This window comes from Harpia harpyja, chromosome 14, assembly GCF_026419915.1.
Source record: "Harpia harpyja isolate bHarHar1 chromosome 14, bHarHar1 primary haplotype, whole genome shotgun sequence".
Classification (NCBI taxonomy): Eukaryota; Metazoa; Chordata; class Aves; order Accipitriformes; family Accipitridae; genus Harpia; species Harpia harpyja.
This window is the reverse complement of record NC_068953.1, coordinates 38,118,256-38,142,945: the sequence shown is the minus strand read 5'-3', so window position 1 is coordinate 38,142,945 and position 24,690 is coordinate 38,118,256. Positions and strand designations below refer to the sequence as shown.

At 46.6% G+C, this 24,690-nt stretch overlaps 1 protein-coding gene across 1 annotated transcript in view; it reads right to left on the bottom strand.

Annotated features, from left to right (window-relative positions):
* Positions 1-10,564: 10,564 nt before the first annotated feature.
* HCN4 (hyperpolarization activated cyclic nucleotide gated potassium channel 4) overlaps positions 10,565-24,690 on the bottom strand; it is a 105,945-nt gene continuing 91,819 nt past the window's right edge. Inside the window, exon 8 of the mRNA XM_052808869.1 lies at positions 10,565-12,335. Coding sequence (XP_052664829.1) covers positions 10,741-12,335 — 1,595 coding nt within the window. The 3' untranslated portion in view covers positions 10,565-10,740. The remainder of the gene's footprint in view (positions 12,336-24,690) is intronic.

The following is a 24,690-nucleotide window of genomic DNA, read 5'->3' as shown; positions in this document are numbered from 1 at the left end:
GGAGGACTACCAGCACCTCCCCAAAAATGGACTTCAGATAGCAAGCCACCCCAAAATCCACCCCTCTTACCTAGCCAGACCTGGAGGAGCCTGCTGCTTGGTGTGAGAAGCCAGGGGCTCTGAGGAGCTAGGCTGGAGCCTGTCCCTGTGCCCCATCCTTCCCCAGGTGCTTCCCATCTCCATCCCAAGGGCAAGGGCCCCTTCCCAGCTGAGGGCACCAGCCTGAGCACCCAACCCAGTGCTGCTCATCACTGTGGGCTGATTCTGGCCACCTGGCTGGGCTTTGTTTTGCAGGCCAGCCTGGCTTGTTCACAGGCAGGCCTGGAAATGGGGGGCTGGGCAGCAGTGGAGTTTTAATGGGATGAGGGCTGGAGCGGGGACAGCCCTTTCTAGCCAGGGTTGCTTTCGGTGCTGTGTGAGACATGCTATGAGCCACTGAGATCTAGTAAAACCCAGCAAGCAAACAACAGCATCATGACAAACTAGAGATGGATGCTGAGTCCCCAGTGCTTGTGACTCGTGAGCTCTCAGAAGAGAGAAACCTCCCCAAGGCTCGTGTCTGCCTGTTTTCTTATTACTTGAACCAAATTCATACTACTTGAAACAAACCCTATGATTTTGGAGACCATTTTGCTGGAGGCAGGGAGGAAAAAATGTGTGTTGTGCCCATGCACAAGTGCCTCCAGGTCTCCCTGTTCATCCCTGGGTTATCTGCAGCTTCTACAGGTACCCTCACCATGGCTCTATGGGGTGACACTCGAGCCTTCATGGTAGCGCTGATTAAAACCTACACGTTAAGCATCTTTCTAGAGCTAAGTATTTATGTTCTCAGTTGCCACAGCCTCTCCAGGAGCACAAGGCTTACAGTGACATGAAATATCAAGATGTCCTGGCACTAAATCTTTGCTGCAAACCGTGAGCTGCAAGAGGGGCCTGAGGCACCAGGGAAAAGGTTAATAATCCATCAGGGACACTGTTCCTGCCTGGCAGTGCCACCATGAGCTACACATGTGGTTCAGGCCAGCAATGTCCTTCCCCCAACATAGAGCCCTCTCCCTCCCCAGGCTGGCCAGGGGTCCCGTGCTCCTGGCAATACATTCAGGCTGCTCCTAGGGAGGCAAGCATAAATGCTTACAAAGGAACAGGATTGAAGCCTTGTCCTCCATCTTTCCTCCCCTGCTAAGAGCAAGAAGTCACTCCCAAGTCTGCTAGGCCCTTCTGACTCTGGTGGGTTTGCTCCAGCAGCACTGGGATGTGCTGTACCCCCCGCCCCAGGCTGGATGGTATGGGTGAGCTCCCTTCTCCCAGGTGGCTGTTTCCAGGACAGTGAGGCAGCTGGGCCAACTGGAGCATCAGCAATAGCAAAGAGCATCTCCCATCTCCAGCTCCCCCGCTCTCTGGTGAGCCACCCCAGGGCCTGTAGTGGCCCACACAGTGTGGCGGAGCAGCACGTCAGCACTGAGCCTTGCAGAGAGGAGTTGACAGTGATTGGCATGCAGAAGGCCAGAGCTGACAGCATCCTTTGGCCACAGCAGGCGGCCAGCACGGGTGGACAGGACACCTGAGAGTCAGCACCGGGTCTGGGGAGGGCAGCTGGCCATGCCCTCCCGTGGGCCACCCCCACTGTCCCTGCACGCTGTCTCCTCTCCGACAGAGCTGGAGGGGGAGAGCACGCGTGCTCCTCCAGAGAGGCTGCTGTGAGCCACGTGTGGGCGAGCCCCAGCCATTCCCATCACAGCTGAAGAAAGCGGATGTATAAAAACATAAAATAAAAGGGAAGAGGGGGGAAAATGACCCTGAAGAGCTCTCTAATTTGCAGCACAGTCAGGGAGAGCAGCTTCCCAGAGAGGGGAAGGCACGTTTAGACATGTGGCACTGGAAGATGCTGTTAACACCTTCCTGCCTAGCACTGCAGGACAGCTTCAGGCAGCTCCCATTCCCTTCCCAGCAGTGCAGCATGGCTGCCTTGGTTGGGGGATTTCTGGAGGAGGTGGCCGCCCCTCCACACAGGGTAGGAGGGCTGGGTCCTGCAGTGCCCATGCCAACAAGAGGTCACTCAGTGCAAGTCCTACAAAAGGCCTGGCATTTGCTGGGCTAAAGCTCCCATTTTTAACCTGTCAAGCTGTTGTTTCTTCTCCATTAAAACAAAAGAGCATCTACCTCTTCTGATTGATAGACTTCAGTCAATGTCTTTTCTAATCAGGTGCCTGCTAAAAGGTGGACTTGAGCAGAACAGTCACTGCTGGTGATTAGGGTCAGCTGGTAGCTGGAGGCTGAAAGGCAGCTGGTTTGCAATGCCTTTTTAAAAGACAATCAATCTACTTCTCTGCAACTGTAAGTGGTAGAACCAAGTTAGGATTTTCTTCCCTTAATTTGCCAAGAGTAGATGGCACCATAGCCAACTCCATTAAAATCAGAGCCTAAAGTCAAAGAGGGGCTTAGGCACAGGCTCAGTGTGCTGGCATTAGAGAGACAAAATGTCTGAGGCCTCTGCAAATGACATGACAAAACCAATGTGCATATATTTGTGTTAAAATTCAACAACTCTTTATCAACAGGGAGAAAGCAGGCAGTGAGGGGATTTGTTTGAAGATACCTTGCCAATCCAGACAGCAGTCCCCTCGGATTGCTGGGAGCAGAGACAGGCAGGGACAGTGCCTGGCAGGACAGGGCTGGTGACATTGGAAAGGCACCAGCACTGTCCTGGCTCTGATCACAGCACAGCCCCGGGCAGGCCAGACCCTCAGCTCCCCCACAGCTTCACTGAGGTGCTGCTAACAGGGTCATCAGGGAGGGTGGCAGTGATAGCAGACAGCTCACGTACAGGGTCATCATGCATGTCCAGTGAGGCCTTTCAGCCCAATTCCTTAAACATGGAAAAACTTGGGACCTCAGACTTCAGCACTGATGGTCTGTGTTGAAAAATAGGTGATGCGCAGCTGTGACTTGGGGCCAGGACCTCGGTGTGTCCCAGCTTCTCTACTTTGTTTCCTCCTGCCAGAAAAGCAGTGCACAGCCAAGCCTACGCCTCTGCCGGGGGGGGGGAGTTGTAGCATTCCTCACACTGTGCCTGAGTGGCTTGATTTAATTTCTGCAGATTTCTGAGTCTAGGCTTGAGCTAAGAAACCAAACTGCCTGCCGGTCACACCCTGGCTGAGGGGCCACATGCACACACAAAAAATTGGCATCACAAACTGAGCATTTCTCTGAGTGGGGAAAGGGAGAAAAGTGACCAAGGAACTGCATGGCTGATGAAAAGCAGCTGCAAAACCACCTCCGACTCCTGAGGGCAAACCCAAACTGCATCTTTCCCTGTCCTGCTTCTCTTTCCCACTGCTGGGGGGAATTATTGAGCCCAGGTTTAGTTCAGTGGTAGGAAAGGGCCACCCACGTCCCTACTCACAGACCATCAGTAGGTCACCTCAGCCAGGGATGGAGGGGGTGGGATACTGCCTCAAGGGGGTAATGGTGGATGGGGAGGGAGTCTATGGTGTTAAACTGCCACCAGCAAAAATGGACTGCTTGTTTATGCTAGTACCTCCCAGTTCCTGGGCTTTTACCCCCTGCAGCCATCACCCTGGTCCAGCTCTTCCGCACCACTGCCCCACCAGCCCAGCAGAGGGGCTCAGCACTGGAGCAGAGCATTGGCAGTGGGTTCCCAGGGTCCTGGCATGGGCTGGCCTCTTTCCTCCCTTCTCCTGGGACTCACATGGTACTGATGCCCCACCTGAACCTCTCAGGGGCTTGGAGAGGTGGCTGCCACCCACCAATGCTGGGCAGGGAGAATTACCTTCAAGGGGAAAGATCCTGCCTCATCAGGTGCTGGGCCCACGCTGGTGCCAGCAGCTGCTGTCTCCAGTTCACTAGCGGTGAAGCTGTAACACTGCCCTTGCCTAGGGGAAGCAGAAACTCCTGGTCAACCTCTCAGTCCAAGCATGATCCCCAGCACCTCACTGCCAGGGCTGTCGAGAAGCCAACCCTGGCCCCCCTCCTTTCCTTCCTTGGGTTCCAGCTCCCTCAGCTACAGGACTTTGCTCCCACCCTGGTGCCTCCCCCAGGGTCTGTATTCCTGTCCTGTACCCTTGTCCCAGTGAGGTACATGGCCTGCTGGCAGAGATGGGCTGGGCTGGAAAGGATATGAACATATTGTCTGTGCCCTCACCTTCCTCCCCCCTCACCATGTCTCCAGTCCCACAGGGAGGTTTTGGGGCTCCTTCAGTCACTCGTGTTCTCTCCAGTGACATGTGGTGTGATGGGCAGTCTGGCTGGAGGTGGTGCAGAGCAGCTCGTGTGGGAGACCTGCTCCAGCTGGGGCAGCAAGGTATCTGCAGGGGGTTGGAAAAGTCCTCTGCTGTCCCGCAGGGCTATGAGCAGCGAGAGGTCGCCTCTTTGCCTGGGCCCTGCTTCCTCCTGCTTCCACCTGAAGGTAGAGGAGCAGCAGCGGGTGCCCCTGCACAAGCCATGCCAGGCCTAGCGCAACTCTCTCATTTGCTTTTTACATGCTGTGGTTTTACACGAATGGGGGCATTGCCTTGTGCACATCTTCCCTTCCACATGCCAAAGTGATCGTCTTCCACAAAATAACAGGGACGCAGATGTTTGCACGCTCACACAGTTTGCAGCTCAGGTCCCACTGCCATACCAGTGCCTTGGCTAAGTACAAGCTTGGCCCCTGAGGCTGGATGGAGTGAATGAGTGACAGTTGTCATCGGTGTCTGGTTTTCTTTCTTTATTTTAAATAAAATATACACTATGATGTATTCATTTCTTTAAAATGGTGATTATTAATTTACTGATGTCTCCCTAGCAAGGAGGAGAAAGGTGCAAATCCCTTTTCCTTTTGGGCATTCACTGGAGTACCTTGTAGGGTACCTGTTGCCTCCTCTGAGCTCACCGGTCCTGTGCCCAGTGCTATGAGATCCCTGATTTTGCAGAGGAGATAAAAAAAGGACTAAGCCAGGGCATGCACAACCTGATCCCCAGTGCAAGGCTTCCTGGAGACACATCAGAGATGTTGCGGGGGGTCTCTCTTACCGTGGTTGTGCCTGGAGGACAATGCTGAGCGAAACGGTCTGCTGAGGGTCCTGCTGCTGTCCACACAGTGCTCCACCATTCTGTGCTCAATGAACCGCATTACCTTGCTGGTCTGAACAGCTCAGTGAGTTTGCAAAGAGGAAGAAAAACCTCATTTCCAAGAGCTGAGCCTCAGCCTGCTTCTCACTGCAGCTCTGGCATCACTTTCTGTCTAAGGCTGGCTGGTGCAGGGGATCAGACAATCCCAGTGCCTGCAGGAAAGCATTGCCAGGAATAGGTCTGTTCTGTTGTCTCCAACACCCCAAAATCTCTCACAGGGTCCAAGAAGTATGAGCTTGGGAGCCCCTCCCTCTCTCCCACAACCAGAATCTTTTCTAGGAGGGAGGGTGAGTGGGGTGGGCAGCCAGTCCAGGGCAGTTTCCCGAGACAAGGCTGAAATTCCCATGAACAGCCCTCGTCAAACTGTGACTGGGGAAAGGGAGAAATCACAAGAGCTGTTGATCCTGCCTTTTTCCCACTCTGAGCCCCCACACCAGTGGGCTGGGTCTTCATAAGGCACTGCAGGGGAGTTAGTAGCGATCAGGAGGTGGAGAAACCACCCTGTTGATAGGAGGGTGACTTGGCTCTGGTATCTGAACAGTTTGTTCCTGACAGCCAGTGTGCAAGTATCATGAAATCCCAGGGCAGTCTTAAGTCCCTTCAGTAAGATAAGGGGGCATCAACACATATGCTAAACCAGTCAAGCCCTTCCAAGTGTGCTTTTCTACAACTGATGGGGCCTCTCTGGAGGGTGGAGCCCGGGCTTTTCTTTGGTCAGGGAAAAACTGTCTGTGTCCTCCTGATCCACAATGGCCTTAGAGCAGAGACATGGCTTCTAGCTGTGTGGAAATGCTCTGGGTGAGGTAAAGATCAGACTCCCATTCGCTAAGCTGTGTCACTGACTCCTCTGGTTTCATGCTTGTCGAGAGGCCTTCATGGTTATTGTGTTTGTTACTGTGACATGCTCTGCCCTGCCCTCAGGTAGGGCATGAGAGCCTCCTGATGTAGTCCTGCCCATTCGTCTGCAACTCATGGCAGTGGGACTGTGTCCTGAATCCCTGCTGGCTGTTCACGTAGAACAAAAGGCAGGTTTCACAGGGAAGTTTAAGAGCTCAAAACTTGGATTTTGTTCTACTCCAGCATGAAAACCTTCAGAGTTTACATATCTTCTGTGAAATATAATTTTAAAATAAATTTTTGATTGGGCAGGACTGACTCACAATCCCAGTTTCCTCTGTAATAGTAATGGCACGTAAAATAAAAAAGCCTGGCACAGACATTCATTTTGAAAGGCAAAACAAACATTTTACTGCCTGAACTTCCCTCACTGAAACTCCAGGACAACTGACCCATGAGGGCAGAGCCATCTGGTTTCAAGAGAATGGCATTTCCTGATTAAAAACTTTGGTTTACTCTTTCCCCACCAGCTCAGCGCATTTACAGCCAGACAAGGGCAGAGAATTGATGGAGGGCGACCGACAGGGTCTCCCATTTTCCTGTACCATCCGAAGCAGGAGGGAAGAGAAAAGGAGTGTCCTGCTTGGACTGAGCCTGTGCTGCGCTGTGTCAGTGGGAGTGTGTGTGTGTGTCTGTGCACCCTTCTCTGCAAAATAGTGATTTCATTCATGGCCCTCGGGCTCCTTCTTTTCTTTTTTGCCATCTCTGGCATTGGGAGTTCTGGTAAAGAAGGTCCTGGACCTTGTTCTCATGTCATCAGGAAAGACACGCTGTTGACATGTTAACAAATTCAAGCCTTTCAGAGGCTGGGCAAAATGTCAGAGGGCTAAATGCAACCATTGCATGAGAAGGCACAAAAAAAAAGAAATTTCAGAGAAGGAAAAATGAATGTAAGACTATCAGCAAGGCAGAGGTGAGGCACTGCATAGAGGTGAGAAGTGAGGCTCTTGATATCAGTTGGTTGGAGGAGAGGGAGCAGGGAGGATGGTATCTACCTACGTCTCACTGCCACAGGCTGTAGGACACACTCCAGCAGCTGGGCTGCTTGGCCCTACATTTTCTCAGCTATGAATAAAGGGCATGAGGCCATACATCTCCCATGTGAGCTACTGACCCAAATCATCAATTTTGTGCATACTTCCTAGAATGGGTTTGGACAAAGACTCAAAGAGGGTATCACAGGAGTGAAATGAAAGCTAAGAGTTGAGGCTAGTTTTACCTTCCTGAAATACATCAGGTCCTGACCTTGGCATCATCATCCAGCTTAGTCTGAGACCTCGAAATGGCTACTTCCCTTCTTCCGTCTTTTATCCACTTTCCATGATAGTCTCTATTCCAAGTTGTTAATGTCTGTATCCTGTGGTAGGGCTCCTTAGGCTCTTTTCTGAGGATCACAAAGTCAGCCAGAGTTTCCATGTCTGCCATTAATGTGAAGGATTTTCATACACACATTTGCAAAGCAACTACCAGACTTCTGCTTTGTACTTAAAAATTCAAGTGTAGGCAAAAGTTTTAAACTGTTACTGTCAATGGCTTAATACAGACTTCCTACAAGAATGTGTGAGGTGGAGATGTGGCAGCAGGTAAACTATTAAAGCTCTTAAATACATCGGGAAAATACAGACAGGAAGTGAGCCAAAACCCTGCATCTTCTCTGTTCAACAGGAAAGAGAGGACTGAAATGCCACCCAAGTTTTTTTTCTTCTTTAAACCTCATCTCATGTTGGCTGAAGTTCAACACTTAAAACAGACAGCAAGTCAGAGGGATGCATTTTTCACGTTTTTATTTACTAAGGTTTTTATTGTGTGTTTTATATTGCAAACCCCACCCCTAGAACTCTTCCCTCCCTCTCCCCCAAAATAAAACAAAAAATAACAATAATAATAAATATAGTTCCACCTACTGAGACAAGCCTAGTGTTGACTGGGGTTCAGTCGGAATAACTCAATATTGGCTACTGCACTGCTAAGAACTGGAAAATCAAACAATATCCCCATGAAAAACAAAGCAAAGGAACCCAACCGAAGAAGAATGTTCACCAGACTGGTGGATGGAACGCATGTCTGCCAGAGACAGCCCTCGGGGTGTTTCTGTGCACCTCCATTTGTCTGAGTGTCCACAGGGGTTGTTGAGATTCAAGTACCAATGCAGCAGTCACAGGACAGTCATCCATGAGGGCTTGGCATTGCTGGGCTGAAGACCTTTCCCACCTGCTTATGTTAGATACCCCAGACCCAAACAGCTTAGCTCCCAACCTCTTGAGATGCTCATTCTAGGGGCCCTCCAGCATACAAGGAAAAAAGATTGCTAGAACAAATATAAAACTTAAAAGGATATTGTGAGTCTTCCTTCTAGGAACTGTCTCATACCTATGAAAATATGAGAGGGTCTGTGAGTCTGCTTCAATTCCATCAACTGATTCTGTCTCAGGATGAACCTGTACATATTTGGAAAAGCAGGATCTATATATTATAATTATCACCTGCCAATCAGGCCTACAGGAGGGTCAAAATTGACATGTATTTTAAAACTAGGATATATATATATAAATATATGTGTGTGTGTGTGTGCTTACACATGTGCATAAATAGACTACATATGTGTATAACTGTATACTATATATATAAAAGCATGTGTGTATATATAGATACATATATAAAATCTATACACACACACACACACACGCACACACACACGCACCCCTCCCACCACACACACTCACACATATATAGTTGCATGTAGCTAGTAGAAAAAACATTTCTAGAGTTCCCCTGACCCTTTAAGGAAGACCAAAGCTGATTACATCTGAATTCTGAGCCACCAAAGCACATTGAAGCAGGAGTGCCCAGGAATGCTTGCAGCAACATTCAAGATACAGGCACATTTCAAGAGTTTTGCAAACAATTCGGTATAAAAAACAACGATCAGCCAGTGTTTTGGGAGAGAGCTGGGGGTAGGAGTAGGTAAGAGAGGGAGTTATATGGACCTGTATCGTTACTGTGGTAATAGTTTTTTGGCACTGCTGCATGAAATCCTGCTTTCCCTCTGAGGGCTGGAGGGACCCCATGATAGCTGGAAACAGAGGGAGGCTGGACATATGTTTCTAACAAGTGTTAGAAAAGTTGAGCACCTGACTCTTTACAGTGAGGTGGCTGGAGACACCTCTTAGCCTAAGAAAAAACAAAAGAGAAAGAAAGGATCAAAGTAAAAGAAAAGGAGACACTTGCTCTAGAGGTAAAGGCTGTAGCTTCTCAGTGCTGTGTGCACCCAATGGCCCCTTACTGTCTTCATCCCACTTTGACTGCCTTAAATCAGGGGAGCCCAAAAAATCCAGCTCAAGGTGCCTGCCAGGCCCCAGATGTGTCCAGTGATGCTGCAACTGCAGGGCAAGACCAAAGCCAATCAGGTGCAGGCTGTTATTGCTGGTGAAATCAAGCAAACGATTTCAATTCCCCCATCAGAGGAGAAGCATGGACCATGGCTGGCCAAATTTCTGGTCGAATCTGGTTTAATGGTATAAACATAGTTGTAAATCTGGAGAATTCTTGGCTGGGCACCAGTATTACCCTTGGTGCCTCAAAGCTCAAACTCCCCTGGGCTAAGGAGGAAGAGGGGTGGGGTGACTGCACCCCCCTTTTCGATCTTTGCTACCCAGTTCTCTTCAAAGCAGTCAGCCCATGGACACTGAGACTTTAAAATGAGAAAGGGAAGGTTAAAGTGCTGCCTCTTTCTTCATCCCTCCCCTTGCTTTGCATGCCCCAATCTGGAAGGCAGCACACATGCTTTCCAAACCATGGAGAGGTTGAAGCTTGGGCTCTTCTGCTGGCCTAGGCCAGCTGCCTGGCATGCTGGCAGAGAGACAGGACTTCTCCCACAACCCACATCCACGACACCTACAAAAATACAGAGGGGATATTCACTGCCCTGCTTGTGACTTACAAGGGATTGCTTCTTGTTCCCACTAGAGCATCAGTGGAATAAGAAAGAGAAAAGCATCTGAAGTCAGGCCCGTCCATCTCCTGGTCACCTTTATCTTCTTCAGATGGAGTCCAGACAAAAACTCAGCCCTTCTGAAATCCCTACAGGGAACTGCATTAATGAAACTCACCCCTCTTCTTGCTTCCTCTGCAACCTGCTGATCACAGGAGAAAACCTGGGAGGAAGTGAAACTATCTGATGTGCACAGTGAGCCATCCAAGTGCCCCCATATCTAGGTGCTGCGGGCCAGGTTCACAACTGTGCAAAGCAATGCAAAGCTGAGGTCACCCAAAGCTGTTCTAAAACCACCAGCTACAGGCCTGACCTGATGTTCCCTTTTATGGCCCACGTCAACCTCGGATCTTTGTCTCAACAGGATAACCTTTTTTGGTGGCTTCTATGGCTGATCATTCATATGTTCCAGCTCAGGCACACGCCTTGTCTGTGCGTTACCTCGTTGGATTAAATTTGCTCATATCCTTTTGTTTCATGTATTAAAATATTCTATAAAATCAAGTGACCAAAAATCTATAGCTCTAAGAATACCTGGTTATCTTCTTTTTTTGTTGTTTTTCATGTGTTTTTTGTTTGTTTCTAATCACAGTTAAACCTAAACAAAAGAAATGGAGAAAAAAAGCGGGGGTGGGGGGAGAAAAGGAAAAAATGATTCATGAAAGTCTAATCAGGAACTGAATTGCACGGCTGACATAACCAGCTCTCAGAAGGAGTCCTCACAAATTGGAGGGCAGTTTGGATCTGACAGGTTCCAGATCCCCTGTGAGCACTATGGATTCTTTCCGCCCACCAGCAGTCAGAGAAGCAGCTCCTGCAGCGCTGGCCCCAAACACCAGCGGATGCGGTAAAGAACCTGAGGACATCTGACGTGGTAAAGTCACACGCCCAGGAATTGAGCTACAAGGCTTCCCAAGAAGTCCAGTCCCTCCACCAGGAAAAGGAGAGAAGCTGGAAATGGATTCTCTAGAGGAATGAGGAGAACTTTGGCTCAGTGTCTGAGCCAGCTCTTGGGGCAAAGATGGCTGGGAAGCAGAAATCAACTTGATGTCCTGGTTCAGACGTCCCGGTGGCACAGGTGGCGTGCTCTTGGACTGCAGTATCTGCGGAGGTGGGCTGGCGGTCTGAGGCAGGAGCAGAGATCCGTGAGAGCCTGAGGCCCCCGGAGGGCCACATTGAAAAGTTCTTGTTGCCACTGGGCTCTGACTAGGAGGACTAAGGCCAGAAGGGGTGTAACAGGGAGAGGCGACACCAGACTGTTGTAGTGGAGACATGGAGGCAAAAGGTGGCCGTTCTTGGTGGAGTTGGGCTATCGTTCCAGTTAAAGATCCTAATGCACTTGGATGTGTTTGGCACAGGCTTGAGGACGGCCCACCAGAGGCCTGTGCTAGCTGGCTTAGGCTGGAGGATGGAGAGTTGGAAGAAGGAGGGGGTTGGAAGTGATTAATTCCCCCCAAAGTCCCACTGCCTGAGAGCTGCTGTAACTGTCCCCCCTGCAGTGGTCTTGTGGTGGGCTGGAACTGGTTGAGAAGACTAGGGGGTGAGTTTGATGAGAGCTGGGTGAGTGATGTTGATGGGGAGCTAGTTGTAGCTTGCTGGAAGTGCCCAAATCCACTGCTGGAAAGGGCTGGCTGCTGCTGCTGCTGCTGCTGCTGCTGCTGCTGCTGCTGTTGCTGCTGCATGGACTGAGCTGTACCCAAGGGTGATCCAGAAGGTGCATGTTGGAACTGGCTCAGTCCCACTGAGGATGCACCGCTCAAACCCGGCTGGCTTGAGCCACCTGGAGGGGATCCCACCTGGAACTGGCCTAAGCCGGCGGCAGCTGAGAATCCTGCGAGCTGCTGGATGTGGAAGGAAGAGGATGAAGGGGTTTCTGCTCCTGGTGTATGCAGCTGGGATGGAGTACTGGAGGGAGAGCCAATGGCAGAAGGGCCAGTGGATGGGATTAGAGACTGAAGCCTTTTCAGCTGTCTTGGAGTCTGGTTGGATTGCTGTCCCAAGGAACCCAAGACGGACACTGGAGGACGGAAGATGGCTGTCGGGAGGCGTGGGTGGTGGGTCAGAGCTATAGCAACAGAAGTGGTGGCTGCTGCAGCTTGCAGGGGTGCCTGGATCAGTGGAGTCCAGATGACGGGGGTGGGTGTGGATGCGGCAGCGGCAGCAGCAGCAGCGGCAGCCTGGACATTGTGAGCACAGTGTGCCATCTCTCTGTCGTGCTGCACAATCTGCTGGATGATCTCATTCTCTTGGTAGTTGAAAACACCCGAATTGAGGTCATGCTGGACTTTATGCAGCAGAATGGAATTTTTCTTGCCTGTAGAGAAAGCGAAGAGAGAAAGAGTCATTCCGATATGTCAAAGTATGGGAGGCTTCCTCAAAGCTTCCTGCCAGACTTTCCTCGAATTGTTGGCACTGTCTCCCCTCCACTGTCATTATGGGATCTGTGTACAGTCTCTGTGCTCCAGCAACAAGATGACAAACATCACATCTTCTGCTTTTGTGGTATGAACAACAAGCCTCAAGATCCCATAAAAATATGCCCGAGAGGACACATATTCTTAGTCAGACAGTAAAGCCACTTTTGATAAGTGTGGCAGACGGGTAGCAAAGCTTATGAATCTGGAGGATTCCCATTTTGCACCTTATAATCTGAACTTCCATTAGAAAAAGAGAATAAATCCCAAGGCTGCAATTTTTTTTGTGCTTGCAAAGGAAAACCTCAAAAATATAAGTCCAGTGAACTCTCCCAAGTCTTCAGCTACTCTCCTTCAGCTACACCTTTTCCTCATCTGCCTCATGCAACTTGTTCGCTCTCGAGTCAAATATGTGGTTTTAGTTGAAAGGAAATTTCTCTATGAATAAGGGACAGAAGGACTTTACGTGCTGGAAAAGCTCAGCTGGCCCAAGAGACCTCAGACATGCTGAGCTACCATCTTACTTGGCCGTGCCTTTCTAGCCCCAACTTTAAGGAAAATGCAGGCTAGCAAACATCATGTTCCAGCTGGACTTCCTAGCCTGCAGCAAAATATTAGCTCAGTGCTTTGCCTTTTCAGTGGGCTGGAAAATGTGGCGTAATGAGTTTGTCTGGCCTGAGCATGCACCTGGCACTGAAGGGATGCACTCTCCTGGACTGAAGGACAGAACCATTCAACACAGGGGGATGAGATGCTGCCAGTGATGCCCTTTCACCAGAGCACAAATGCCTTCTCAAAGGAGAGGATTTCGGCTGTGGACAGGCTCTCTGCGTAAAGGCTTTCATATCTCTGTTCTCATAACAGCACGCAAATTGATAACTGTGCCAGCATTGATTTATAAGGAGCTGGTATATGCTGATTTGAATGATTTTCTTACAAAATTAGTGTGGATTAGATCCCTGTTCTTGCCTTTTCAAGGGTCCTCTATCCTGACCACATGCCAGTTTGAACTGATGACAGCACCTGCCTATGGGCTTCCTTTTCACTTTTGTTTACTGAAGCTGTTTGGATTTGAAGGGTTCAGCCTAGTAAGTTCTGTGCGTGTCTGTGTCTGTGTGTGTGCATGTGCATACCTGGCGCCCTGGTTGCATGTCTGTACACAGCTCATTTTGTAGCTGAAGCTCAGGAGGTGAGTGTAGAAGGGTCACGTCTAGATGAGGCACGAGCCAGTTTGGATCAGATCAAAAGCTGTATTAACCCTCCTCCTGAACCAAATGTATCCTCAGGCCCCATACCCATTAGCAAACCTCTGCTTGGATTCAAATGTCGTTTCTGCTGGTTCCTGTGTGGTCACTTCTAGTTCCTGTACAGGACCAGGGCGAACAGACAGCATCTTGCCAATTGCTGTGGATTTACAGAGCATGAGATAGCTGCAGGTATGGAATGGAGGCCTGGCTGTGGAAGGGCCTCTTTTTCTGTATTTTAACCCCCAAATCATGTCACGCTTTAAGAATTAAAGGCTGGCAGCACAGCTCACATCAATTAAGTTTCCTGCAAACAAGGGCTTGTCCATTAAACTTGTCTCCACACTTCCATGAAATCACAACTTTCAAGATAAGTCAACCGTTGATATTATCAACTAAGACCACAGTATGACATTTAATTTGTCCCATACAGCATTCTAGTTTAAACTGGTCAGCTGATAGTTTCCAACAAGGAATGGTTAAGAGTGGACTGCCATGTTGGGTAGTAGTTCCCAGTAAGATTCCAGAGCAATTTCCTTTCAATCCAATACCTATACCAGCCAGATCTCAGATCTTTATGTACAGATGTGGGTACATCTCTGGGCATGGATGACATCCAGATTGTTGTTTGGGTTTTTTAGTGTATGATATATCTTTTACATCTGTAACAGATAAAAGAGTTTAAGGACGTGCCTCTTACTCTAGCCAAATGTAAAATCAAACATCTGGTAGCAAAGAACTTGAACGACACTCTGAAGAGGGTAGCTGGTATCCTGGTGTCCTAAAAAGTAACTCTGAAATGGTAGAGTCTTGAATATAACTAGTTGAGTTCCAAACCTACCACCAGAAGAAGGTAAAACAATTATTGCACAAATAAGGAGGAAATTGTAAAGTAGAAGGGAGATACTAGTCACTACCACATATAATGCTAGGAAGGCATACAGTATGATGTTTTAGTTCTAGTGTCTAGCTGCAAAGCATGAAGAGGTACAGAAAATATCCACAAGAATCAGGCTTGAAAAACATCAGTGAGTAAGTACAACGTATTCAGCTTCTCTCAGAGAAGAGGTGATTTGATACCAATTTATAGGGAACTTCACAGACAAAGGAAGCTGCTAAGAACCATTCCCTTCAGTTCCCGAAGGACCCATGAGATATTGTGATTGTAGACAAGCCCACAAAAAAAAAAGAAGGAGCAATCTAACTGTAATTGTAGTTAAGCACTGGAAGAACACACTAAGGGTTTTTCCTTTACTGTACTTTTTAAAATCAAGCATTTATCTCTTTATAAAGGACGAGGTGTGGTTCTAGCAACGGAGTGCTATGCAATAGTGCTAGGCAATTGTTCAGAGCGGGTGAAGCTTGCATTCTACAGTGGGCTGAACTGCACCATAAAACCAAACCACTAAAATGCTGACAGACTTTTGATTCTGGATCTGTAACTGGTGAATTTGGGATGTGTCTGTTGTGGGTAGTGGTATGGGATGCTTAATGCTTTTGTGTTTTACCTACTGCTAATCACTCCCCAAAAAAGCAGTAAGGCATATGAACTGGCCTTTCTTTTCTCACCTCGGGGAAAGATACCAGCCCTGGAAGGACACAGTCCTGAAGACAAAGTGTTCTGAGCTGCTCATGTCATTACAGGGGCTGCAGAGCTTGTCTGCACTGGAAGTGCCTGTGTAGAATATGTATCTAATGTCTGTTTCATCATATACCAGACTGGAATAGACAGCACTGGATATCCCCTAAACAGACAGATTCTGGTTCTACCTGCCGTTCATGCAGCCAGGCACACCAGAGGGAGCATGAATGTCACCTTTAAACTTAAGAGCATTTTTGCAGTGAACATACAGTGAAAGAGAATGAATGGCACAGAGGGTTACGCTGCACACACAGACAGAGTAACTTCCACCTGGTATCTACCAGAAACATATACGCGCTCACAAACAAAGCAGCTCTCAAAGAGCTGCTTAAACAGAAACAGAAATATTACCTGCTCCAAGTCTGGAGAGAAGGACCAACCTATCTAAATAAAATTGACAGATAAGAGAGAATCTGGCCAGCACACTTGAGTTAAAGAGGGATTCGGACTGCAGGTTTGTAATCATTCTCTTTCTGGAGCTGAAGGTACAAATCCCAGCACGGGGAATCTGTAGCTATCTTGCATGACTGCAAGGTCAGGATGTGAATGGGAGATGGCATGCTGAGTTCAAAGCAGACAGGCAAAAAAAGCCACCTTACCACATCTGCTTTCTTGATAACAGACTGTAGCAAAACCGGTCTGAGGAGGAATGGCTAGGGGTAGAAGAAGGAGAAACAGCAGATGTTGCTAGTGCAGCTTTCCAAAAAGCTAAATACCAGCAACTGCTCTGTGTTTCCATCATTACACCTCATCTCAATCTTTTAATTCCATGTGACCTGTCTTTGGCTTCTGATTTGCTTGTCTGTGCTTGAATAGCCTGCAATTTTCAATGCTGCCCTCAATTCAGATGAGAACCCATAGCGATGTTAATCAGAGCTGCAGGGATGAATTGAGGGGACTGATGTTTTCATAACCGGAGCTCTTGAAAACACAGAAAGAGCTGAACAGCAGACTCCGGTTTCCTTGGCAGAGCACTAAATAGAGAATATGCTAACATTTTCCAAACATGCAGACTATTTACTGGAAAATGGTTTGATCAAAGCTCCTTAAATTTGTGTCAAATTGATAAAATAGTTCCAGCAAAAACCTTGGAATTTTTTTTTTTTTTTTTAGTTTTTTAAAACAGAACATTTCAGTTTTCCTTTGAAATTACATTACAATTTACTGTTTTCCTGAGCCCAACTTGAATGTATCAACTGTTTCATTAGATCAAATTTTTCTTTTCTCTTTTGCCAAGAAAGTCTAAAATTTCTGCTCCAGATCATTTAAAAAATTACTGAAAACATTCTTTCAGTTATTGAAGGGGAGAGGAATTTTTCAAAATCATTTTTCAAAATTGTAATTGGTTAGCAAACTGAAAAATTAATTGGTTCCACCATTCTAATTAATTGCATCATTTACATGATGATTCCACGCACCAACATGTCTTATTAGCTGCTTCTGGAGAAAATCCTCCTTCCAACCAGCACCAGATGAGAACAAGCACACAGCAGAGTCCTGGTGGGACAAAGACATTTTCCTGGCAGGTCTGACTAAGGTCCTGCATGAAACATAAGCCAGCAGTGGAATGAGGCAGTAGAAGCAAGTTTGCTTGGGCCAGTGGTTCTGAGATTATTTCTCATCATCATCTTATTTATGAAATTGCTTCAGTTTCAAATTCATTTTTCCTGCTCTGGATTTACTGTCACAGCACCTGCCTCAAAAGGAGAGCAGAAAAGACAGCAATCAGAGGACTAAAAGGCTGATTAGTTTGGCTCTGTGTAACCCTAATTGAAATGATGTTCTGCAGCTCACAGCTACACTCAGTGAACCACAAGAGAGTCCTGTGTTCTTGCTAAGCCAATGAGAAGCTTCATTAGGAGAAAGGAAAAGGGACTCCTGTTTCCCCTTCAATCTAATCATGGTGGCATGGAGGCTGTATGTACAGAGTTTCTCCTTCTACGTTGTTTATCCCACATAAATTACAGTGCTGAGCTGAGTCTAAGGTACTGAGATAAACAATCCACACCAGCATTTCTCCTAAACCCAAAAGCACTATACAAATTTACTGAGGTGCCATGGAACTGGCATAGGAGCCATCTGCAACCACCTCATGCACCAACTCCCCACCCTTGCTTCCTCTGAGGTAGCTCAAGGCCCCTTACCTTTTCTACAGAGGAGAAAGAAGCTGCCTTGGGTTTCTGCAGGGCAAGTGGTGTGCGACAACCTGATGAAGGGAGGACTGGGTGGCTCCCAAGCAGCCACTTGGACTGGATGTGCCCCTTAAAAGGACTGAGGGACAGTTAAACTAATAGAAGCACAGACAGTTAAAGGACTTAAGACTATAAGGTCTCCATGGCACAACTGACTTTTTTGTTCTCTTTGTACAGCTCGTAACACAATAAGATCTTTCCCCATAGTAGGGCAAAAATAAATATCATCAATGGCATGCTCTGGGTTCAAAAACCTCCCTATTTTCCTCATGGCAACAATAGGCTAAATACAGGGGGAAAAGGAAGATATTTAGAGCCTAGAAGATGTTCATAGCAAAGCTACTGGTGCTTTGAAGTGGAGCGGGGTATGTAAAATTATGGAAACTAAGCAAATAGATGTTGGTCCCTTAATAAAGAATTGCAAAGTCAGATTTTCCTCAACTGTAGATAGCACACAAAAGAAGAGGGAGAAAGGCTCATGTGATTTCATAAAAGGAGCCAGCACTCAACAATAATTCTTCTATCAAATAATCAAAATTAGCCTTCTGTTGTTAAAATTCTGCACAGACACAGGGGAAATTAGCTGTGACTTTCTGTTCATTTCTCTTTTCAGTTCTGTCTAAGCCCACTGGCTGCAGTTTAAGAATTCAGGTCACTAAATTGCTTTCTGAATTTACATGTATTTGAAATAATCTCACTTTATTAGGCTGGTTTATGCCCTGGCCTGCTGTCAAAAGTGGCTGCCCCCCTGCCACATGGTTACTTCTTTCCAGTCTTCGCTTCTTATTATTCATACGACTGGGTACTAAACACCCTGCCTGGATCACCGGTTGCAGCAAAGGGCTCACAGCACATTGCAGCTTTGAAGGTGGTCTTTGCCCTCCCTTGTCTATGGGTTACTTGTGTCCTGAGCTGGTCTCCTGTGGTAATTCAGCTTGCTGCCATTGTCCCCAGAGGGGCAATGCAGGCAAAGAAACCCTGGACATACATACTCAATAACTGGCAGTTTGCCACAGCTGCTTCTGTGCCCCAGGGGAACTCTTCTGCACTGGCACTGTATTGGTTGGAAGGTCTCGCTGCACCAGCTCTTGCCACTGTCCTAAGAATCCGTGTATATAGATAAATTAGCTGGAACAGAGATTTCAAAATAATTCTTAACTCCCAGTATACGTGCTCTTTTCCTGTTCAAGCCTGATTTTCTCTCAAATGTAAGTTAACCCACACTGAACTGTTAACTGTCATGTAAAGGTTTCTGCTCAGACTTGAAGTAGCTCTTGGAAGCAAAGCAAAGCCAGCTGGATCAACTCTAAGAGCATCCACAGAGGAGTTCAGCGCACTTAACAAATCTGCTCTAGAAACTAATTCAGATTAACTTTGCTGAGATCCTGGCTGTGTAAATACATTACAAACTGGATGTGCAGTTCTCGATGAACTAACTGCTCTGCAGTAGTTGCTATTTGTGTGCTCTTACACCGTATGTACAAGGCAGCACCCACCTGCGTACTGCAGTTTCATTTCTCTCTTGCTAAAGCTGTATCCTTTGAACTCTGGAGGTACATATAAAGTACTAACAGTATCTCCTTCTCCCCTGCTCTGTCCTCTGCAAGCCTATGTGGAGTTACACCTGTACACAGGGGGTTTATTGCAGGAAAGCTAAATACCAAAGTGAAAGGGAAATAAATTTTATCAGGGTAGAGCCCATTGTACTGGGGAGGTTAGCTGAATCTGTCTTCTTACTACCACCTTAACAAACAATAATGAGTTCAAAAATTTAAAATGGACAATTCCCTATCTTTCCAAGTGGAGGTCTTCCCTCCCTGTACAGCTCAGGCCTGCCAGTGATTGCTTCTCCTCTCCCACAAACCAAATACAGATCTTCCAAAATATGAAAAACACATAACTTTAACTGGGCCAAACTGCTGTATGTCAAATGATACAAAGTGAATAACGTTATCTGATGAATCTTGTGACAGTTAAACAAAACTTAAAATAAATTAAGCTCTTCCCTCACACTCTTCACATTTATGCCCATCATACAGAGCTTTACAGAAAAAAAAAAATTGAATATATAGAGCTATCTAGAGCAAACTGTTTGTGAATATCCATGAACGGGTGTAAGAATTGTGTACTTCTGGAGTGCCTGTGATGCCCTGTGCTGCCTGAAACACGGTGTCCTGGCTGTTACTTATCGCTGGAGACTGAAGCCAAAGAGCTGCTTTCTCAAGTGGCTTCTGTCTGGAGCCAAAGCTCCTGCACTCAATTCTCAGTGCCCTACTGAGGCTGACAGCTGTGACAGGGACAGATCCTGGAAGACTCTGATCATTCTGGCACTGTTTTTCTATCAGTTGTGTGCTTTGCAGTGTGGTCTGGTTGCAGATAGCTACTGGACTACCTTCAAGGCAGCAAAAGTCCCCTGAGTCTAGAGGTGTGGTTGGTAAGCAGGTCCTACTTCATGTAATCAAAGAAGGGGTTGAAATTTTTAAAGGTGTTGGAATGATAAAATGTTATCTGAACAGGTGTTTTATTTTGATGCAGACAGCAAAGAGCTGTGGCCATGGCTCTCTAAATATAAAAGGAATTGGGTAACTTGGGGGACCCATAGAGATGGGGCACAAATATATTGTTATCTCCTACAACTCCAACTCTCTCACTTCAGCTTAATGTCTCCCAGCTAGCCAACTACCCGTTTGTAGTACTAGTGACTCCTGCCTAGAAGACCAAAATTCCCAGAGAACTTGTACCCTGCAAGGTAGACATGGCTTGGAATAAACTGATGTGACCAAGGTCATTTACAAAGTCAAAGACAGGTCTCTTGAGATCTCATCACCACCCCCATTGTCCCTTCTATTGGGGTGTCTTAGGCTTTATTTTCCTTCTAGAGTTGCATGAGAAATGGCACTTCATATTCAGGTGAACAAGGTTGCCAGTTCGCCTTAATTAAGCTGAAGTAATTTGCATTCACTCATGGCTGGTGAATTGCTGATATCTTTCCCTAGGCTAAACAGAAAATACCCTGAGTCTGGGCCTTTACTTCCAAATAAAAAGAAATTCAAATATTCAATTCCTGCTTAAGTCCAAGCTTCTACCCTGCATATCTGTGCTAGATAGCGTTTCCAGAGTGTGATTCACCAAAGCCATTTTAGATAGCCACCTTAGGAGAAAACAAATCACACTCTAAATGCCTTTTTCTCTCTGCTGACTATAAAAGTCAGATTCAGATCTCCACATTGTAGTGTTGGAAATGATGGGAGAGGATTTAAAGTCAGAGGAATACACATAGTGGTATTTGAACTTTGATTCCTCATAGACAGTTATGTTCGTGGGTTATTCAGGTGATGAGAGAGGACACAACACAGGACGACCTGTGTTATCTCTTGTCAGCCACTGATACCCTCACCTGCTCAGTACTTGGGTAAGAGTCCACCTCCTTAAAGGGCTGGACAGAGTTTAATGTGATTTTGAAATAAAGCTTTCTCCCAAAGCACACACACTCCAGCACTGTACACCTGGGCCACAGGAACTTTTATCACCTGTGCCTGTATCAGCAGCCTCAAATAAGAAGCATATATATATACACACACATATATATATATATAGTCTTATGACCAAATCTGCTTGCTCATCTCACATGTGCAGCTCTTTGGGGGTTACTCACCTGTGTATAGTAAACAAATTTGGGACTACAGTGTGGGTACAGTGTAAAATTTATGCTGAGTACATATGGTTTTATTTATACACATTTCAGTCCATTTCATTTACTCATATGATCTTGCACAGCACCTGCCACAAGGGACTAGGCAGCTAAGAAGCATTCAAAGACCAAGCTCCACCTTTGTTAGCATTATTTTCCCTGTAGAAGAGATGAGGAACTGAGGCACAGAGCAAAGGCATGACAAGGACAAACAGTGAATCTGTGACAAAGCTTGGCACAGATCCCAGATCTTCTCATTCACAGTTCACCTAGCCTAACACAGGCCAGCCCTTCCTCTGAGGCAGCAGATCCCAGAGTATTAGTCATGACCTAGACAAGTAGGGTTGCAAACCCAACAGGATTTCAATTGCAGAAGTGTGATCACGAGCTGACAAATAGGGTGCCCCATCAAAAAGTTTGGGAACAGCTATTTTTGTGGCTTGTTTATATGACAAAGCTTTTAAAACTTCTACCACTATAATATCTTTGATCAGACACTCCTGTACCCCAGTAATACTATATAATGATATTTAGAGACTGGTATTGTGTTGTCTTAGCTTTTCATTGTTTTTTCAACATCTGCAATGCCTGGAGGAAATGCAAGGCACTTTTAATTCTGGGTTAACTGGGATCCTTGTATCAAAACATATGCAACCGGCATTCAAAATGTATGCATTTCAAACTACGTGGTGAAAAATTCCTGATGAAAATGAAAAAATAACTTCCTCTGGCTTTAAGTATGCTTTTAGCTCTCACCAGTGACCTCGATACGGATGGTAAGCAACCTTATGACAGACGTCTATGGTATTTGTTACACGACAACGAACAATCAAAAATAACTGTCCCCCAATATTTTTTGAATGCAGCAGTGAATTTTGATTCGACAATATTCACGACCCATATTGTATTTACTTTCAATGACCATTTGAGCAGTTGGGTTTTACAAGTGCACATACTTGTGAAAATATCATTTTAAGCTTCAGTGGTCACTGAAACCTAGTTTCAAAGCCAGTCAGGACAGAATGATGCAACTTACGTAACTGACGCATCACAAACTGGGACGATTCACAAACGCTTGTCAGACAAAGAATTACTCACTGGAGAAATGAACAAACCATTTCAACACACAAATACTACAAAAAATTTTACAGCTTGGTCAAGAACAAGAAAAAAGAGGGAGATTTAATCAGTGATAAAATTATCATTAATCAGTGATCAGCCTAATTTCCTTGAGCCTCAATCTTCAAGGCCGTTAGGCATGTGATATTCTGCAGGTTGAGGAGTTCTTTAGTCTGAAGTTTCTCAGAGAGCAGAGTTAAGCAGGGACACAAATCTTTGTAGAATCCCAGCCTTAGTCAATTCATGGAGACTAATCCCTTCCAGTCTTTAATGAGCTCTTGCAAGTGCAAAACACCTGGGAAACTTCTTTCCCAGCCATGCATGGCACAGGCAGGATGCCAATATCAATTGCCATTAACAACAGAGGTTACAAGGATACATCAGCATGCTCTTTGCCCAGCGATAAGTGTAGCTGACAGCTCCCTGGGGGGCTGTGCCCTCCATGCTGCTGCACTGCCATCTACCAGCAGGAAGCAATGGGGGCACACAGATCACGGTGCATCTGCCCCTCTCCTTCCCCTCTGCCTAGCCACAGGCTTTCAAACTGCATTTGCTCCTCAAAGTGAATGCCTCATCACACCTCCAGTCAACCAGTACTGCTCCTGTTGCTTCAAGGGATGAGATGAGGTCTTATGTTCTCATCCTGTCTCCCTGCTGCCTAGACAACCTTAGACCATGCTTTCCAAATCCTCCATATAGCAGGTAATCCTGTAACCATCTCTCCAGTCACTGTGACTGGATGGACTGATATTTTTCTCCCTGCTCTCTTGATTCCTCATTGCACAGGGGGAATACAGGATGGATCTTACCCTAGTACCAGAATAGTGACAGAGCCCTCTGAATCATTTCATGTACTCAGTGAGGCATGGGCTTCTCAAGGACATGTTTCATCTGGGTAGAAGGTAGTTAGTGAATGCATCACTGACTTGGAAAGACACTCCCATTTGCTTTCATCTTGTGTATAGATCCTGAGCTGAATGTAACAGGAACCAAAAATATGGTCCTGCTTCTGCTCATAACTGCCTTTTATGAACTGGTGTTCCTTAACTTCAGTCCTCTAGAATAATCCCTCTACTTTCAGAGAGAGTCTCAGCAGAATGCAGTAATCTTGACTTCCCTAAAAAGCCACATGCTGTTACACAGCTACTGCACTGCTCTTTCTGGATGGTGCATGTTTCAGGGGAAGGTGAAGAAATGCCTTATTTATAAAGACAGGGATTTCCATGGGACCTGCCAATTTCAGTAGGGTGCGCATAACTCCCTTAGGCTCTTTGGGGAAATTCCAGGCAAAGAGTGTTGGGCACAACAGCATTGGAAAGTGCTACAAAGATGCTATTTTGCAATAGTAGAGGGCCTAAAGTTGAGAGAACAGGCAGCTCTCAAGTCTGATTGCCAGGGAAACAAGGGTAGCAGTAGCATTTTCAAAGTACGACTCTGAAGGTCTCTGCCTTTTATATGGCGTAGGGACTAATGTTGTCTTAGGTCAGCAGAATGGGAAAAGGAGGGGAGGACAATGCCCGAGCTCTGCACCAAAGGGCCTGTTTTTCCAGTTGCTCTGCGTCACCTTCTGACCTTATGTTGACATTTTGCAGCTGTCTGTGGAAGGGAATTCCTCCTAAGGGAAGAAGTGTGTGAGGTTCTTCATGCTGGTTCAGAATTTTCCATGAATTTTAGTTACATGTGCAGTGGCACACAGAGCAAAAGACAAGCACAGGATGCCCTGCCCACCTATATACACAGTCACAGAGAGCATCAGGCTAGGAAGCTGAGCAGCACTGACCACCTAAAGCTGAAGAATCTGAGATAAAGTCAAGCTGGCCCATCCCTGCTTGCACCTCACGTTACATTTTCTTAGCGGTTTGTACAGTCTAATTTAAATAACTCAAGTGATAGGACTATTGCCACTTACACTAGGGCCTCATTAGCATGGGCTTTGCTAAACTCTACATATTTAGCTCATAACCTTTTCCTCAGGGGTCACACTTTCTGATTTGCAGCAGGTAATGAGATGCACAGAATACAATGTTCCTGGCATGAAAAGCCCCAGAGGCACTGCACCCCTTGCTGGGATGCCAGCTTATTCCCTACCCCCCTCACCCCATTATCCTCCTCACCTTCTGCATTGTACTCAGACCTGCACTGACCTTTTTGATTTTGAAAAGCAATGAAAATGCATGCAGTTTTAAGAGATGTATAATAAGAAGCTAAAGAAGTTAGGCTGGGACTCTGAATGCTCAGTCCTCAGCTCTGCAAAGACTTCTTGCATGACCTTGCATAAGTTACTTAATCTCTCTGTGTTAAACGTCTCTGGTTGTGACCAAGGAATGTTATCCTGGTCTTCTTTAGTTAGACAAGGATGTTTGCAGC